General features: G+C 38.5%; 1 protein-coding gene across 13 annotated transcripts in view; it reads left to right on the forward strand.

The window, feature by feature from the left end:
* Nucleotides 1-19,795, forward strand: part of ANKRD44 (ankyrin repeat domain 44) — a 152,284-nt gene that overhangs the window by 107,143 nt on the left and 25,346 nt on the right. For 7 of the 13 annotated variants that reach the window (XM_066999926.1, XM_066999929.1, XM_066999931.1 and 4 more), the window contains 5 exons: nucleotides 1,970-2,038; nucleotides 4,521-4,661; nucleotides 7,641-7,724; nucleotides 8,761-8,872; nucleotides 14,980-15,006. In XM_066999926.1, the coding sequence (XP_066856027.1) occupies nucleotides 1,970-2,038; nucleotides 4,521-4,661; nucleotides 7,641-7,724; nucleotides 8,761-8,872; nucleotides 14,980-15,006 (433 nt within the window). The remainder of the gene's footprint in view (nucleotides 1-1,969; nucleotides 2,039-4,520; nucleotides 4,662-7,640; nucleotides 7,725-8,760; nucleotides 8,873-14,979; nucleotides 15,007-19,795) is intronic. The other 6 variants (XM_048058423.2, XM_048058429.2, XM_048058424.2 and 3 more) reach the window with 2 other exon arrangements.

A 19,795-nucleotide genomic window follows, 5' to 3' on the forward strand; every position in this document is an offset into this window, starting at 1 on the left:
TGCTGCTGGCAGGGCAGTTATTCCCAGCCTCCTCCGTTGGTCTGTATTGCTGCCTCAAGGACAGTGTTGTGTTTTGAGGCAAGAACCCTGGAGTCCAAATGCAGCTCTCCCTCCTAATTTTCAGGTACAAGTTTAAAAGTTCTTAAAACAACAACACAAAGATCACCAAATCAGAAAGCCAAAGACTTACCCTTTCAGAATGATACATTCCTGATGAGTGCTGGGAGCATGGAAATGGAAACAAATTAAAACTGAAATACTTCAATTTATGTTGTAAATGTAGCATCCAGTTAGTTTAAGTGTTTCCAAATAATTGTCAGTGGAGCTGTGTGAAGTTAACCTAGCAAAAGGACAAAGCATTTGGCAAGCATTGAGTTTTGACTCTTCTGTGGAGGACTATGGCTCAGAAAACAGCTGAAATGGAGCCTTGGCTAGAACCCAGTCTGCATTCTCTATGATTTTAGCAAGCAGAAATGGTCATCCACGGTGAATACTTGGCAATCTTTCAGGAAGTTGCTTTTCTTCTTGGTGAATCAAAATAGATGTATCTCAAAATTTTCGTAATTACAGACGCCTAATGAAATTGGGCTGAATACTGTTTTTATTATTCTTACGGTATTTTTCTTGTTGATACTTGTCTGCTGTTATTAATAGAGGAAGTATGATTGTTGCTTGGATTGAAATTATTATAGTACACTTCAGATGCTACCTCTTCAATAAGGCTGCACTCAAAAGGAATAACAAAAACAACCTGGAAGTCCAAAAGAGAACGAAAGGGAGGCTTCACAAGAAGCAAAAGTAGTTTATGAAAATAAGTCATATTTTTCCAGTGGTTTACTACAATTGTCATCACTAACAAGTATTTTTATTTTTAGTATGTTGTGGTGAGTGTTTTGATGTTATTTTATGCAATAGCAGTTTAGAGTAGGGATGAACACATGCCAACATACCGCATCCCGCCATTTTTTCCCTGGAGCTGGAGCTATGCAAAAAGCATTTATTTATTTTTTTCCCCTGACACATGCCTGTTTCTCTCATTACATTAATGGGAGTTGTATGGGTATGTAGAAAACAACATACTTCAGAAGTCTGCTCATCTGGTTGTGAACAGAAATGATTTATTGCCCCTGTTAATGAAAAAGAAGTCTTGGAAAGTGCTATGCTTCTTCACGTCACTTTCTGGCTTGGGGTCATACATATATTCTCCTAAATTACAAAACGTATTAAAATTTAGCTGCTATATTTTCCATTAAAAATCACCTGGCTTTAAATGACACAAAGAAGCTGTGTTGAATTCTTTGAACAGGTAAAAAAAACAATGGAGCCTAACTCATCCACTTATATAAATGCAATTTAAATATGACAATCGTTTTAAATACTTATGCCCCTTATTCAGCAATGCACTTAAAGACATGCTTAAGTCTATCATGTGTCAACAAATTATATGAAAATGAACCTAAAAGTAACTCTTGTAATTGAATCTCACTAAAGTAAGCAGGATTTTAGCACAGTGCTTACTGTTGAATGCTTTTCTAGAAGGGGGTGGATTTTGTTAAATGTCACCTCTTCATTATTAGACTGACATTTTATAAGCTAGCAACAACTTTAAAAGCTCTCTCATAAAATAGCATTTCAGTGTGGGAAGCATTAGAGTACAACTCCCTTTGAAAATCTCCAAACACACTGTGTTCAGATCATATTTACTGCTTTTTCTTTGGAAAAAATATTTATTTTTCTTCTGCAGAAGAGAAGTCTGAGTTTTTCTAGAAACAAACGAAATTGACTTTTAAACTGTCACTTTCTGTTTGTTGTGATTGAATTTCAGGTTGTAGTTGGCTATACCCTGATATTGCACTGCAGATAGTACAATTGTAGAGTAACTTTTTCCCGTTTGGGGGTGGGGAGGCAATCAAGATGTAAGCTTCTGCTTTGTTCATGCTTTATTATTATTTTTTACTTCTCTTTTCAGTAATGTTGAATGTATAAAACTCTTGCAAAGCAGTGGAGCAGATTTTAATAAGAAGGACAAATGTGGGAGGTAAGTAAATTATGAGGTTAATTTAAAAAAAATAAAAGGAGAAACTAGCAGTCAAGGAAGAAAGACCACCTCAGTCTGGAAATTTTGTGTTCCAGGAAAAATGTCAGGAAAATAAAGTAGGAGTTTGGCTTTCCCTACAGAACTGCTGCTACAGTTATATGCCAGACAGGTGCAGACTTAATTATATACATAAAAGCCATCCCACCCTCTCAAGTTTTATGTTTTAAAAATATCACAGGTGTATTATTTTTTTTCCCTTATTGCTTTTCTTATTGCCTGAATTCTTGTGCTGATGTGCCCAAGACAGCGCCCTTGTTATGATGAGAAGGATTGCTGCTATTTGACATGCTTCCTAAGTTTTTTTCCCTTCCGTATGAAGAGTTGCTATGAGTGTTGCTATGCCAGGAATGGATGCAGAGATTTCACTCTGATTGCTGCAGAATCTCTCAAGCATTTTGTCGTATGTTTTTTCAACAAGGCAGATGTTTCCAAAGCAGGTTCCCTAAAACATAGGAGTGGAATTAGAGCAGGGGAAGAGCAGTAGCCAAGCTAATAGCACCGTTTGGTTTGGTACATTGTGTTTTGTGTGATAGCAGATTGTGCCATTATACATTTATATATCACTGCTGTGGCCATACAGCCCTGTAATGGTTACATTATCATCCACCCTCAGCTGTGGCAGTGAGGTGCCTAAGCACTGAGCCTGGGTTTCCTGCTTCTTTGAAGCTGTAAATCATGAGGTATGCATGCATTTGCAGTTGCTTTAGATCAGTGAGGAAGGGGAATTCAAGTTAACCATTTGATGACGGTAAGTGCATTTGAACTCAAGATGCTGCAGAAATTCTCTGTAAATACCGCTGGGGTACCTGTTTTTCAGGCAGAACGTAGTAAAAGCCTTGTCATTATACTAATGTAAATGAATTACAGCTGAAAGGTTCCAGCATGGCTCGGGCACTGTGGATGGTACTTCCTGGTAGAGGGACAGCAGTGATTATTATTCATATCCTTTTAATATATCAAGTAGAAGTGTCAGATATGTAAATAGAAATTAAGATATTCTTCTGTCCCATTTAAATGAACCAGGTTCAAAAATGAACTATACTCTGACTGTTTCTGTTTTTTGTTTTTTTTTTAAAACAACTTCCACCAAATTGAAAGTAGATGATTTTAGGGGATGAATGAATTTAAATTAGTCAAGGATTTTTGTGTAGCAGAGGGAGACTGCAAGTTTCAGCCCTGCTGGAAATTTTTCTGACAATGTGAGCTCCCTCTGAATGACATTCAGGCTTTGAAGTGGGTGTGCTGAGCATGTGGCATGCTGAATTTTCCCGCACAATGAATCTTTTCTTGGGCTTTGGAATTTGTCAGTGTGATGGGATGCCCCCACATCTCTGTCTCCGTCGCAGTCCACCTCTGGTGCTGCTGAGCCTGCCTATGCCAAGATGATTTTGGAGCTGTGTACAAACTGTAGTTTCATTGTCTGGAGCGGGGTTGCCTCTGTGGGGTAATTCTGAGCAGCTGAAGCTAGTCAAAGTGAACAACTGGCGTTGAGCCTTGGCAGAGGCACGTTTGACTACTGATACACGTCCCCTGTCATGTTGAGCAGTGCTGCACAGCAGGTGGATTATCAGGCTGCAGAGAAACCAAACTTAATTCCATCCAGTGGACAAAGAAGCTTTTAAAGCGTTGACTGTGCATAATAAAAAATATAAAAGCATAATAATGCTATGCAAAGTCATCCTTAAAAGAGAGTTTATATGTGTATTATTATATAAACAGGAAAAAAAAGAAGGCAACTATAAGGGAGGGGATAATAAAGCCTGGGTCAGTTGCTCTGTTCAGTTGGTACAGCCCTGCCTGTTGTAAAGTGTGTGGCAGATCCATTTCCAATTGTTTTTTTCCTAAAAATTCTATTTTAAGTACCTTGAGTTAGAAAAAGCTTAGTCTGCTCCCATGTGGGAATATTTTTGAGACAGGAGAAACACATTGTGTGTCTCCAGACCATGGGTTTTGTTTTCTTCTTTGGGGGATATTAGGAGAGGGATCCACTTTGGAGTTATAAAGTGGTGAGAACTATAGCTGTGCTTTATGTATGCTTTATACACTTATATATATTTCTCTCGTCATGGGCAGTCATCCCCACTAAATAAGATGCTGCGAGGGATGTCCTCCTCTTCTCTGCCTCCCAGCTGGAGGCACGTAGTGGTGTACGCAGAGCAGCAGCAGCAGATTTCACTGGGAACAGGTTGTTTGCAAGATGCAGATTTTGGATCTCTTTGCCACTAGGCTTGGTAGGAGCACCAAAACTTCCTAATAACACAGTAATTTGTTCAATTTGCATAACTTTGCATTTCATCAGAGGAACATAAGGTGCTGGTATTGACTTGCTGGAAATCTGTAGGAATACAGCAGTGAAGATTTATTGTTATCCCTGGCAGTGCACGCTGGAATATGAGGTAACAAACTGTCTCTTGTGTTTCAGGACACCTTTGCACTATGCAGCTGCAAATTGTCATTTCCACTGTATTGAGACACTGGTGACAACCGGAGCCAATATTAACGAAACAGATGACTGGGGGCGCACCCCTTTGCACTATGCTGCTGCTTCTGACATGGACCGAAAGTAAGATAACCTATTTTTATTCTTTATTTAAAGTGTTTTGCCAAATCAGTGTCATTCTGCTCTCCTCGTGATGCTATGCCATTTGAACCAAAAAATGGGTTTTGTTAGCAAAGGAATTTCTCTCAGATGTATGCGTAACTCCACACTGAATTGCTCTGACTATAAGCCAGATCCCTAGATGATGTGGAATCTCAGCTCTACAGTTTACCTTTCATGTAACACGCAGTTTTGCAGCCTCTCTGTCTTAATGAACTATTTTACAAACATTGTCTTCTGTTTTCCTCTGTGTAGTTTCCTCACTACAGGAAGCTCAGAGAATTTTCCATATCTGCTTTGCAAGGCCGTCAGAAAGGGTGGGAGAAGAGGCAGCAGTAGGAGAGGTTTTCCCAGATGGACTGCAGTGACAAACATCTGGCCATTCTGACATACTTTTTGGCAAAGATGGGATAGATCCTACTGATCTGTCTCTCCACGGTCAGACCTGATAAAAACACTCACCCTCTCCAAATAGGCTGCTCTTTAGAGACTAAGAGGAGAGAGGCCTGGGGAATATCCTTCGGCAGAATGCAAAGCTGTTCTTTTGAGAAAAGTTTGGAAGGGGGAAAACAGCTGCAAAACTTAAAAATCCTGTGGTTACTGACTGCAGTTTCTGATTCCCAGTTAGTTGCATGTTTTCATAATCTCTTCCCTATAACATACTGTATAAAACAGGCCCAATTATCCTGTTAGCGCTCTCTTAAAATTGTTAGTGACCTGTATTTGTTTTAGGTTATCCCATGCTTATCTACCTCTTTACTTCAGACTCTAAGGAACTATTTTTTGGTTGCTAATATGCAGAGGTCTGAATTAAAGGGGGGAAAAAAAAGTGTGGCACATTCACAATAGAATACCACCTCAGAGCCACTTCAGACTTCTCCTTAACCTTGTAGAGGTTTGGATACCATACTTGAACATCAATAGCTTCCTCATCATTTGCTTCATTTGCCATGATAATACCGATATCAAAAATGTCTTCCCTATCAACCTCAAACCTGAACAGTGCTGGGAAGAAGGCAGCAGGCTCTTCAAAGGACCGTTCTTGGCATTACAAGCAGAGTAGTCTTACATGAAGGCTTTCAGCACTGACTGTTTCTAAATCTGTCTTGCCAGGGTGAGGTCTTACTCAGGCCTTTGAGAATTGCAATTCAGTGTACGTTTTTCAGCTTCTGACTTTTTACAGGTGATGCTCCTGCATGTAAACAAGCTCTTGGTTAACTTAAGGATGTAGCTAATTCTATTGGTAATGGAAAAAATAAAATAAAAATTTAACCATATTCTGAACATTGGCCTGAATATGTGACCTTTATTTGCCCCCATAATCCAAACATAAATTGATTCTGATGTGGTGATGTTGTCTTATTAAATTTTCCAGTTTGAGATGTTGTAGAAGTCGTCTTGTTGCATAGATGAAATGTTATTTGCAGTCCATGATTTTATAGGACAGCTTTTTTTTTTTTATTCTGAATGACAAAGATCTCCCAAGATCAGACAGTGTTAGTCCAAAGAATATTCAAAATCATTTAACTTTGGGCATGGGCAGTTAATGAGCAGATAGAAGTCTTGGTGCAGCAAGGTAGTTGTACTGTTTCAGCTATTCTGGTAACTCTTTTTACTTATGGACTTCAAAAAAATACCCCTTCTGCAGTGGAAATCACAAAAGCATTTTCCTTAAACAGATTATTCAAGTTTCTGAATATGTGTTTTTTTTCCAGATCATGGCTTATTCTGTTCAGGGAATCCTATATTGGGATCTCACTGATTTTTAGTTAACAGAAAGCAGATGCATATAGGGCTTTCATTTGTTATATGAGACGTTTGAAATCCTGGTCAGTACACAGGTGTCTTCTATGGCTTTTCTGAGCTTTGACCAACTATCTTGATTCAACATAACACACAAGGACTATCCATGAGCTTACAGTGTTAACATTCAGGGGAGGATTTTTTTTAATTGATAAATAAGTTTTCCTTATGAGTCAGTGCCCATCAGACAGACCCTGGATTTGTGGAACGATCCATTACTGTTGGCACCCACAGGAAGAATATAAAATCTCAATAATAGAAATGGAAAATAGCATGATAAGTAAAGAATGTACTGTTCTGCGTTGTGCGGAATCAAATTTGGAATATGCGTGTTATATATGGATTGAAGTCAGCAAACAGTCCTCCTTACAGGCCTTTCAAGGTACTGATCTGTCCTGTTCATTGAAGTTTGGAAGCATGTGTTGGTCTTGGTGGCCAAGCAAGTTCATAATCACAGTCTGACTGTAAGGTCACAAATCACAATCTTCACCCATTTGGCTGGGGAGCAGAGATGCCACAAATGATCCAGGTGTGCAGGAGTGTGAAGACATGCTGAGCTCTTAGAAGAATCTAAAGAATCTGACCAGGCATTTGAGAATCTGAGGCAACATCTCACGGTGTTGCCAAGATATGTCACAGAAAGTGAGGAGAGTCAGCAACACAGCTAAAGCATATTCAAGATAGGTACTGATACTGAAGTAGTCTAAAGTTTCCCAGTGCTCTGAATCTTTAATGTTACTAGCAAGTCATTGTAGGAAGCAGCAAGCTGTGGTAATCCTGAATTCCTCTCTGCAGTGGGAACAGAACAGAACACACAACATTGCTGTAGGAGATATGGAAGGATTCTGGAAAGTAATGAGCAAATTGCTTCTGATAGAAACCAGAATTTTCTTTCCCGCCCTTTTTTTTTTTTTTTGGCATTGACTGGCAGGATGATAAACTGCCATGTTGTAGTTGTCTCCATTGCTTGCTGCAGACCCACGTAGTACGCTCATTAAATTTACATACTTACTTATTTTCTTTTACTGTTGGCTGGAGGAGGTCAACTCCTTGCAGAGGAGATTGGGGATGGGTGGCAGACTGCATCAAAATCATTCATATTTTGAAAATAAGCTGCATTTTTCTGTTGTTTATGCTAAGAAGAAAGAATATTTTAGGTAACTCCCATGAAAATGCTGAAGAACTTGAAAGAGCCAGTGAGATGAAGGAAAAAGAAGCTGCATTGTAAGTTTGGTATCAATAAAGAAGTTAAACTTCGTTTCTGGAGAAAGACGCTGCTTTGCACTGCAGTTTACACTCTGCTTTTGCTCTTTCATTGCTCTGCTAAACACAATGCTTGCCTTTAATAAGGGCTAACCTAAAGAAAAAAGCTCTATGCTTTCCTCTGTGTGCATATTCCCTAATATTTCTGCTTCTGTGCTTGTTGCTCTTTTTTAATTGAAAATACACTGCTTCAGTAATTTAATAATTCTTTAGTACCGTGCACTGCCTTATTTTAATGCTTTGCACTGAGTATGTATGTTGCAAAGAGAAGTCAATCAATGGCTTCTTCAATTTATTTGCTTGGATTAACATTTTCATCTAGCTGCATATTGATTGTTATTTTTTGTTTTAAAAATACCCTTTTTCATATGGCAGCCATATATTCACTATGAATTACAAGGTATTGAAGAAAGTAATTGTAACAAAATGATAATATCTTGATGGAATAAGAAAAAATGTTAAGAGCTATGAAGAATATACGGGATGCTTTGAAAAATACGATTTAAAAATGCGAACAAAGAGGAAAATACATTAATATACATACATACCAGGAAATTAACTCAGTAAAGTCCAATTTTTCAGCTTGCCATAGTATATAGCTGCAGGCCAATGCTGTGGTCTGTGAGTTTTTGCATAAAATAGCAGCAGTTCTAGCTCTTCCAACTTAGTTGTTTACATTATGGTACAGGGTTGTGACTTTCAGGCTTTGTAATAGAAGACCGATTTGGAATCTAGAATAGCAGCAAAGGTTGCGTTTAAGATGGTTTTTAATGTATTTTTTTATGATTGTTTTTAATCCCCACTCAAAAATGAGTGGGGATTTTCTGGTTAAAAAACTGGTGAATGTGATGAAGAGGAGGTCAACCTGTAAATGATTTGAGGTGCGGTTTAAAACACAGAATTAACTGCCTGACTGCCTGTCTGCAGTGCCACTCCTAGTTGCAGTGAGGACTAAATCTGTTAAATAGAGTGAGTTAAACTCATGAATTGTTCACAGGTGTCTGGAGTTCCTTCTACAGAACGATGCCAATCCATCCATCCAAGACAAAGAGGGGTACAACACTGTGCATTACGCTGCTGCATATGGGCACCGGCAGTGTTTGGAACTGGTGAGTGCTCACACAGTTCAGAGGTCTCTTATCTGCTGATATGTGTGTATACACGTGTGTGTGTGGCTGTCTATATGCTAGTATTGTGAACAGACCCAAAGGTTACAATTTGAGTTCCTTAGATATTTATAATGCTGTGAAAACCTGCAATAAACTCAGGAAGGTGCAATAAACTCAAATATATGCAACCAGGTACATCTTAAAAACATGATCATCTTGATAATCCAGTCTTTGTTCAACAAGCTGGTGCTTAAATGTTGAGTGGAGCTCAAATTACTTTTAACTGTGGTCAAAATGTTCCTAGTGTATGTGCCATTAATAAGGGATAGTTCCCACTGCATGATGGTGTGTGTCCTCTGTAGCTGCCACATTATCAGACTTGCAGACTGCAGAGAGTAAATAGCTTTTGTTAGCTGCATACCTGCAATGCCTTTTAACCTGTAAAGAAATAATAGCAGCATTGTTAAAGTAACTGTCATCAACCTTGTATGCCATGTGTCTGCTTTTTAGTTGTTGTATTTTCATTGTTGTTGCATCAATCAGAAATTGCATCTCATAAGAAGCCAAAAATTTGGGAGATTTATAGTGTGGATTTATAGTAGTTTGGGAGTTGTAAATAAATAAATAAATAGAAGTGTCATGAAAATGGATCTTAACTGAACTGCCTGGTATACGGGGTGATCCAATTCTAATTGTTTTTTTTTTTTTTAAAAAAAAAAAAAAAGAAGCTATAATTAGAAAATCATATAGAGATCTAGGCCTTAGTAAGATAATATAATAGCACCACTGTGTGCTATTTAGTGTTTTATGTTGTTTGGTTCATTCTTTCTTTGTTAAACTTTCTTTGTTAAATAGCCAAAGTACTTAATTATTGAGAAGGATTTCTGCACAACACATGCTGCTTTCATACCACATGCATCGGTGCTGTCAGTTACTGCCACCGTTGGGGAAATCCTGCAGCTGTCCTACCCAGGGTCACCAGAGCTAGGAATGGCTGCCCTGTAATTACACCAGGGCAGCCCTGGGTCACAATTGCAGGTGGGGCGCTAAGCCTTTTTAGCTCCCACCTGCGTGCACAAATATATTTAGGGCACTTAAGGTATCACTGCTCCTTTTTCACTTGTGGCAGCCATTTGGCCTTTCCTTGTTTAGAGCCATCTCCTCTCACATGATTCTGCCCATGGGGACGGAGCAATACTCTGCTGTGCCTGCTGCGGATTTGGAACAAAAGCTCTTGGCATTTGAAGGGCGTATATATAGTCTCTGTGCAGTGTGCAAGCCTATGCTTGTATGCCCACAGCAATGTGTATCACAGCCTTACCCGTGTCTTATCACCAGATTCTTGCATGACTTGTGTGAGCAGAGCTCTCTCTAACAGCATCTTTCAGCCTTCAGATTGTAGTCCCTGTGTGCTGCTGGGTGCAGAGCAAGCACAGAGCAAGGTCTCCTCTCTTTTCTTATGCTTGCTGCTGGGCATGTTTTCTCACAGCATATCAGTTATAGACAGTAACCTGCTATCAAGTCCCAGTGTTACTTAGGCATGCTAGACAAAAGGAAGAACTGGGAGTGCAGCATGTGTCAGAGGTGTTGGGTTTTTCTTTAATTTTGAAGGGTGACATGCAAACTGTGGGTGAGAGACAGCAATGCAGCAAGCGTTCTATATTTGGACAGAGAAATTCAGTGTTTTTCCATGTTAATCCTCCCATATTTGAGACTATAGCTGCAGTATTAAAAATGAAAGCCAAGTATCATTTGCAGAGCTAGAGCCATACAGCTGTTTTGTGTTTCTCTATGAAAGAACATTGCTAGGGATTTTAGCTTTTTGTCTGCAAAGGACCACTTTGTGTACTAGGTTGTATACCTGAGGACCATGGGGGCCATGATTTTGCCATTGGTATTTAGGGTTTGATAGGCAGCTCATTGTCTCTCTGGAAAACAAAAGCTAGATGTATCAAAAAGCATTTGTGCTTGATCAGCAGCAGGACCAAGACTCATCTTTGCACCCACTGTCAGAGTAGCTGACTCTGTTTTTGTTCAATGAGCATTTGTCCCTTAGATCTAGGGAGTTACCAAGTCCCAGGTTTAGTATTTTTTTTATATTTGGTAACAGTGACTAACTGATTGATACAGGCATCGCATTTACATTGATTTTTTTTTCTTCCCCTTATTGCTTTTATCCACAATGGCAAAAAAGCTGGACCAGCCTCAAAAGGTAATTTTGCTTTGAGCATATTTTTAGTTGTTCTTGCTCAAGGAACAGTGGTAGCCCAGCAACACTAATTCCAGTGTAAATATGTCTGTAGATAGGCAGACATTTTTTGTTTTGGCTTCACACATGCAGTAACCCATAAATTGGTGTCCAAGTGCTAACTTTGAACCACTAATCTGTATCACAGGAACTCTGTCATATGGAATACGCCTTTTGAAATGTTTCCTGTCTCTTCTATCCTGAAGAAGAGATTTTTCGTGCAGGATTACTGAAATAAAAACATGTTTTTCAGTGTCAAATGAACTTATTTTACTGTTTTATCACTTGGATAAATGTTTTTTAATTTATTATTGGCAACTTATAGTCAAAAATATCTAAGAATTATTTTACCTTGTTCCACAAGATGGTTCTTTGTGGGCATAAAACTGTTACAGGAAGAAGAGCATTTCAAATATGGAGCTTTAATTCTGATCAAAACTAAGGCAAAGTGAATGCAACACTGAGTTTGATTTTTATGAGTAATGGTTACTAGTACTTCTGTATATGCACAATATCGAACTACAGCAAAATGTTAATGAATTTTTCAGTGTTCTAGGACATGTCAAATGTATCAAAGAGCTGGTAAGACTAATTTTTTTTTTCTCCTGCCCTTCTGGTTTTTATAACGGGTACCTAAATTAACTTAAATAAATGGTCACATAAAAAAAAAAAATTTGAAGAAGTCTCTAGTGGAGTTTCCTTAGCTAAGGGTCTGATCTGTGCTTTAAGCACCATAACTTCCTAGCATGACAAAATATTTACGCCTTTGAGTACAGTTTGGGAAATGCTGGCTTATCTACAGAAATATGTTTTCATTTTTTGGCTTTTGTGGTTCCTGTGAGACCAATACTTTGGGAGGAATTTAGGTAAATTTCTTTGTGGGGAGAGCAGAGGTATTAGGAGAAATAAGGATTAAGAGTGAGAAGGCCATATCCTTTGACCCAAAGAAATAAGGTTTGTGTTTGTGTGTTCAACCATAGAGCCCAGTGCCAGAAGCTGTTTTCTGGAGGACCTTTGGGTTGTCTGGGATGGTAGTGTGGCAGATGCTCTGCAATGAATGACTTGATGTTGCTAAGAAGAGAAGAATGGAAGAAGATTCTTGAATTCTTTCTCCATCTGTAACGAGCCATTCCTAAAGGCTGAGTGGTGGGCATGTGTGCTTGTGAGCAAGTAAAACTCAGTCTCTCTCATCTGCTTTCATACTTGTAAAATATAATCTCGTGTTTCTTTAGATTGGGACTGACTTCTTGGGTGCTCGGTAGTCAGGGATATTGGTCAAGGTTGCTATGTGGTATGTTAGAGTTGATCACATCACCAGACTGCAGTAGTTTGTGGGGGAGTGTATTTTTCATTGAAACAATCTCTTATCACAGAATCCTTGTCAGTGTGGAAAGAGTGAAATTTAAATTGTAATTTCACATTAAACTGCAATCTGGAGGGCCAGTCAGGCACTTTGCGCTGGTAAAAATATGTTCCTGTGCAATGTCAGGGCAAACAGAATTAAATGTCTTTCTTCTGTAGTGAAATCTCTTCTCTGACTGTAAGAATTGATGGTTATTTTTCTTTTAATCTGCTCTTCTTTTTATCCCATTAGCAAATGAAATTGACTTTTTGCCTAACAGAAATCGAATTGGCACAGGGGCTAATTCACTTGAGAATGGGAGGAGAGCATGGTTTAACGGAAAATCATGTCTGAAAGGCAAATCTCAGTCTGTGTGTCTGACTGAAGTAGGTAACCTGAAGATCTGTGTGCACCAGGAAGATTTCCTGGTAACAGACCCTCACAACTATGCTGTGAAGTTTGAAGAGCAAGAAGACACCTTTTTAGATGAGCTGTTACCAGTGGGGAAAAAAAGCAATCTATGCCTTCAAATGCTTGCTCCTTAACCTGTGAAGTTGAAATCTCAGACCCCTTAGGTATTTAATGTAGCTACTACTGACTACGTGTGTCTCTTATCAACAAGAATTTGCTCATTTACCCATATGAGAGCAGGACACTGGTAATTAGTGGTGAGTGAATCACAAGTGTGGTTGGGATAGGCATTAAATAGCCTTTTGCTACATGAGGATCTGGCTCAGACACTTGTGCAGGCGCAGCCCCTGGGCCACTTCATGGCCTGAATCTCTTCATTTAGGGGCTATGTTCTGGTTTTCTCCTTTGTGAATATCTCACAGTCTCCTTGACTCCATCCTTCTGAAAGGGCAGCATTTTGTCTGAAAGCAGCAGTGATTGCATTTCGTGTGGTGAATGACTGCATAACGAACTCTGTGATGGCTTTTCCTGCATGTCAGCTCTGAATATCTGAGCTGTTATTTCATGTACAGCTCAGAAGCTTGATTTTTTTTCTCTCAAGTTAGTTGGTACAGTTAGGAATTCAGATGCCTATTTTCATAAAGAAAGCACCAGTAAAACTCCAAAAATACACAGAACAAGTATTTAAATAAATAGACTCCACATGCGCAGAATTCTGAAAACCATATACATATATTTGGACACTCCCTTAAGGAATGAGCCTTTATCAGCACCAGTTGGAGCTGACTGGAGCTGCTGGCATTTGAGGCTTGGTGGTTGTGCGTGCAGCTCTCAGTGCACCAGAACAAGAGACCGTTTCTATCAAACCCCACTGGCTGTAGACACCTATCCTTACGTTTTTTTTCTTAGCAGAGGAAGCTCGAAGTCATTAACTCTAGTGGTTCTAAAAGGAGAATGCAAAAGAAGAAAAGAACTTAAGAACATAATCCTTTGAAAATAACCTTAACAAACCTTCTAATTTCTCTCTCAGTCCTAGAATCCCCAGATCATGGTAGATTGATTTAATTACTTAAGTTTTGATTTCAGCATTAGTTCAATATGTACCCACTAATTAAACTATCAATAGGAGTTTCAAAACTATGTAATTTTGATCCTAAAAAGGGTTCCTAGGATGCTAATGCTTGTGAACTCTGTGGGAGTACAGGAATTCACCATTTGCTTCAGCACCCTGCTGGCACTTTGGCTTGTAGGATAAGAGTATTGCCTAGCATGTCTGAGGGCTTTTCTGTCTCTGACAGATTTGGTCATTTTTTTAGTTGTTGTTGTGTTTTTATTTTTCTTTCCTGGCGGGGAGAAGCAAAGCACTAACATCTGCTGTCTTTTGACAGAGAGTAACAAGGCCATTGCAGAACTTCAGGGGACAGTTTCCCTTCAGTTTGGAAAGGAGTTGTGGGCTTGTGCTGTTCCTCAAGTACCTGTCTGTGAGCGTGTATGTGTGTGTGGTGTTTACATGTAAACGTGCGCAGAATATGATTCTTTCTAATTTACTGAATCCAATGAAAAGGGCATATGGCATTGCATTAGACTGTAGCTCAGGAAGAGCTGTGGGTGCTGGGGTTTTGGGAATGTAATCAGTCTCTTTTATTCAGTGGAAGATGTTTGCCTGCATGAGCAGACTTCCAAGAAGAAACTGGCACTGGTTTATTGGTATTTGTAGGCTTAAAAAGCAAACTAACTTCATTAAGCAAAGGCTCCCACAGTGTGTATTTTGGATCTCTGTTTTGTCAATTGAATATATTGGTTGTAAACATTCTCGCTGAATATTACTTTCCTCTTTCCCTTCTTCCCGTATGAAGTAATGCAACTGGTAGCTATTCACAGGGGCAGTTGTCTCATAGCTTCAGGAGTATTTCAACCATAGGTGGACAGAGTAGAGATGGGTGCATAAAGGATCAGGTACTGGTTTAGTATTCTGTTCGTGCAATGCTTGCAACGCAATTTATTCCAAAGAAAGAGGAAAACAAGCAAACAGACCCCACAAACACTTGCAGATTGCCATCATAGTTGAGTATGTCATTAATTGTTCTAATTGACGTTTTTAATCAGATTGGAAGCAAAACTCCATTGGATATAGTGAGTAATTGAAAAACAATTGCATGTTGTATATTTGGTTTTTATTTAAACTTCTTACTATTTTGCAAGTGCTTGTATTCACTCTTATAAAGCCTGAAGAAGAAGAATCACTACTCCTAACTGGCATGCCATGTACTTCAAGCAACTGCATGTATGCTGCTTTGGTTTAAGTAGATTCCTCATTGTTGTTGCTTACAGGCTCAAGCTTTGCTAGAAGTCTGTTGCTTTTCCTCAGTCTTAGGAGCTATGAGTCAAGTGCACGTACTAAGTGGCATGACACTTTTCTGGATGTTAAAGTAGCTTTGCTTTTGGTAATGTGAAATGGAACCAACATTGTCTGTTTTCTGGAACTGTGTGACCACTTTCAAAGTGATTTAAAGAAGGAACTTGAATTATGCATTTTTATGTGAGTCTGACTTTAAAACGCACTTGTGTGTATTTCACAATGGAGACATAAATGAGAAGAAAATAGCAAAACATACATTTGAAAAGCACGTTTTCAAAATTGACTGCTAATACATTTAACCAAAGCTCAAATTTTTCAGCTACAGAGGATTTTTATTTTTTTTTTTAAGGAATAACTTGTCCGAACAAAAGCTTTCCTTACACATTTTACAGAAATGTATGTAATTTTGCAAAACTTTCACTGGGGAAGAGGGTCCTAAACCGAAGTATGAGGCTTTATAGAACCTCTGGGGTAGAATCAATTTCTGTTCAGAAAAAACAACGTATGTGATTCAAGTGTGGAAGATGCAGGCTCAGATCTCTGCTCTGATTAACAAAGAATTTGAATTTCTACATCTCGGTAAGCGACGTGTTGGCTGGTACTGGATAGTATCTTTCACTCTTGTTTGGAGCTGTCCTGCTTCATACAAATATTTGCTGGGTGAGAATCTGCTGTGTGGCGCTGTATGGCATTGATATGGCACTCACATGACTTAATATAAAGTGATTTAGTGTTAAGTGGAAGAGCTGCAACAAAAGATTAGGGTCTGGAGGTCTGCTTGAATTTTGTGGTTTAGATATACTTAAGGGTTTGAACTTTGTTCCCCTAAAAGCCAGGTAAGTTCTGTCTGCGTGGTGGTGATTGTTCTGGTAGGGTACTGGATATTTAAGCGTTGTGCTGAAAAAGGTGCATGCAATGACTAATAAATTTTTTCAGACTCAGTCTATTTAAACTCTTGCAAAACTTCTATGTACTTATGTTAACTTCACCCATAATGTGTGCACATGAGCGAAATTGATGTAAACACTGGTTAGTCGGATTTTTAATGTCTGATTTCTGGAAAAACATATCAGGCTATGTTAAGGAAGTATATTGGTTTTAATACGATCAAGTTAAAATAATTGGATCATTTAGCTTTACAAATATGGAGAGAGCTTATAGAGTTGCTTGTCTCCCATGAGGATATAGTAGTACCATTTCACCTTTGAATTACACAATCAAAAAAAATCTGAGATTTAAAAATGTGCTTCCCCGGTATAAAATGGTATAGAGGTTAATTTTAATACTGTTTTCTATTTAATTGGAAGCAACTGATGACAGTCTTCGATCTTGAGCTTGGTACTTGCTGGAAAAAAAACTTTATTCAAAAGAGGCTGCGGCTGTTATGTTTTCCCTGGGAACAGACAATTATCTATTGCAATTGATCAGGAAAGATAAGATTCAAAATGACATCCTAGACAATATATTTTTATTCAGTGCTGAAAATGACATTAAAAGTTGTTACTAGTTGATGTTTTGCCATTTTACGGTTAGTATTAATAGCACCTAACTATGGTGCTCTGAAGAAGTTAGTTAACAGTGCTGGAAGTATATGTGCTGGAATGTGGAAGTAGCCATACTAAAGTAGTAAAACCCTCAGTGCAAAGTCACTTTAATGTCAATGATGTTAGAATTAGATCAAACCTTTGACATAACTACCAGTGGTGCACACAGATGGTTGTGCCTGGAGGTGAAGGTGTGTGTTGTTTTGTGCAGAATCACATTCTTCTTCTTTTTAGGGTTTAAAATAGCACCTGTCATTACACTATCTGGTTTCTAGTATCTGGTTTGAAGTAGCTTCTGACATCTTCCTTTTAAAAATGTAGCTTAAACTTTTTATGCATGATGAAAGTATTACCTCCTTTTCTGCCTAATACCAATTCTAAATTACAGAGATGTTCCATGAAGCTATTTTTTCAGAGATGAACTTCAGAATATATTATAGTCTATAAGGACAATTACGTAAACTATCCTGAGTCAGTAACTGGCAAGTTTGATTAAAAAAAAAAAAAAAAAAAGAGGAAGCAAAAAACCCTACACCATATTCTCCCATATAATCCTTCATTATAACCACAGAATAAAATCAAGCAGTAAATCCTCTTATGTCTGTAAATGTCCTTACTGTACAAATAAAATAAATTTGTGAGAACTAAATGTTATTAATCTTCACGTGGAGCTGGGGGAGAGAAGACAGTTGATAATAGCAGTCTTGTAGTGCTCTTAGCTTGTAACAATAGAACTGAATAATTGACATGTTTTATCTTGCTTTGTCTGCATCTTACTCCCAAAGCATCAAGTTCCTGAATGTGAAGAAGACTTCCCAAGATAATTACATGCAGCATTAAATAGTGCTGTTATGGAAAGTACCGGGGTAGTACTGGGAATTTCCAAAGGGCAAAAAGAGAGTAAGGGTATCCTTACCTTTTAAAAAGTTAGAACCTAACCAGAGAGGACAGTGCCCACCGCTTTGGATTGCAGCATCTGAACAATTCTGCCAGTGCTGACATCTGCTTAAAATCTGCAGCCAATTAAGACGTAGAAATGTGATCAGCTAAAAGACATAACATTAATGGCACAAGAAATGAGACATGAGATGTGCTGTACTTTCTCCAGTCAGCCACAACCATGACCTGATAGTAAAGCATCCGTACTTGTATGTCTTGAGAGAAGTGCATCGGTGAACTTGCAGCAGGCAGGTATTGCACCGCAGCAGGCTCACTGGGAGTTTTTCTGCAGGGTCTGGGGATTTAAATTGCCAGGACTGTCAGGGAAAATGGTTTTGAGTGTTAAATTCCCTTTCTTTAGTAACAGATGCAACTGCGGGTAGTTTCTTACAAGCGTGCCCTAAGCTGGAAGCATTATGAGCCCTAAGGATCACTTTATGTGCTCTTATAACAAGTACAGGAAATCTATTGTGAACGTGTTCTTGGAAACACTGGTGAAGCTGGAGGATTTGCCAGGTAACTTGCACGTGATGTGCTGTGTATCCATCAGATGACTTAGTTTTAATTGTGAGCTGTGCCTGACAAGACATATTGAAAATTATTAGTTATATGTCCATAATCTTCATGTGTTTGCTCTCCCTTATAATAGGCTGCCCAGGGAAGTGGTTGAGTCACCATCCCTGGAGGTCTTTAAAAGACATTTAGATGTTGAGCTTAGTGATATGGTTTAGTGGAGGGCTTGTTAGTGTTAGGTCAGAGGTTGGACTCGGTGATCTTGGAGGTCTCTTCCAACCTAGATGATTCTGTGATTCTGTGATCTTTTCTCGCGCTGTCAGGCTATATATGTGGGAGCTACTAAGTTTACTATCAAGCTTCTGTTTGTGCTTGACTTTATGACGGAGACATGCAGCCTTGTGAGTAATAAGCTCATTAAGCTTAGTCTGCATCAGTCTAAGCTGCTTAGAGTTAAAGCCATTGATATGCCTTTTGTGAGGGGCTCTCCAATCCTGCAATTTGTTCTACTACGGCCTTAATTTTGTCAATTTTCTGTTTTTTTTTTCTTTTTCTTTTCTTTGTTTTTCATCTACTCGAAAGGCAGTTATCTGCCTTGTTCCAGAGAGGGAATTATTAAGTTTTTGATCCTGGAATTTCAACAGATGATGATCAATGTAATTACAAGTGATTAAATTAGTCTTCTGTGCTGACCTTATAGACTCAGAATAAAGGCCAATATGGAACAGACAGGGAAACAGGCTTAGTGCTTGGGTTTGGTTGGATTTTTTTTTTTAAGTTTGTTTACTTACTGGAGAAAATCAGACTTAAAATTATTACCTCTTTAGAGCATGTTTGTGATAACTGAGAATTCATGACCATGTGTTCAGAGTTACTGCTTCATCCCATTTTCATCTAAAATATAAGAGAAGAACAGTGTTTTAAACTGGATATGGTTCCATGTGAAAATACCAAATGTGTTTCCCTAACCTTGCCCCAAATCTACTGCAAAAGTGGTGTGGGACTTTTTTTTTTTCTTCCTTAGCTGTAAGATTGTGTTAAAATTAGTATTACCTGTTAAAAATTGCACCCAGTTGCTTATGAGCAGTATTTGCATTAACACACTTTTCTTTCCTACTCTTGACATATCACTAGGCTCAAAATATACAAATAAACAAAATTACTGCTTAAATTTCCGTTTTGTTCCTCCCCCCTCCCAATTACGATTAATGTCCTTGTTTAATGTGAGATTTGTGATACTTTGGATCAATTTATTTTTGATGTAGGTTTGGTAAGGACTGACTTGTTACACCAAAAGTTTAGGTATATATGAGTTCATTATATACCATCATCTTGCAGCGTAGGGTTGATAATTTCTGTGCCACCTATAGGCTTTCGTTGGTCTCTTCAGAGTTTTCCATGTTGGCATACTGTAGAATCGTCCAGATTGGCACTAGAACTCCCAGTCCCCTTTTTCAGTCTTTTAGCTAATTCTTTACTCTATTAAAAAAACACTGTGAAAACCTGACTTGTAACCTTAGAAACATTACAAGTCACTTGTAGTTACCTGTCATGCTTTTCTTTGCTT

Source organism: Anser cygnoides, chromosome 6, assembly GCF_040182565.1.
Source record: "Anser cygnoides isolate HZ-2024a breed goose chromosome 6, Taihu_goose_T2T_genome, whole genome shotgun sequence".
Classification (NCBI taxonomy): Eukaryota; Metazoa; Chordata; class Aves; order Anseriformes; family Anatidae; genus Anser; species Anser cygnoides.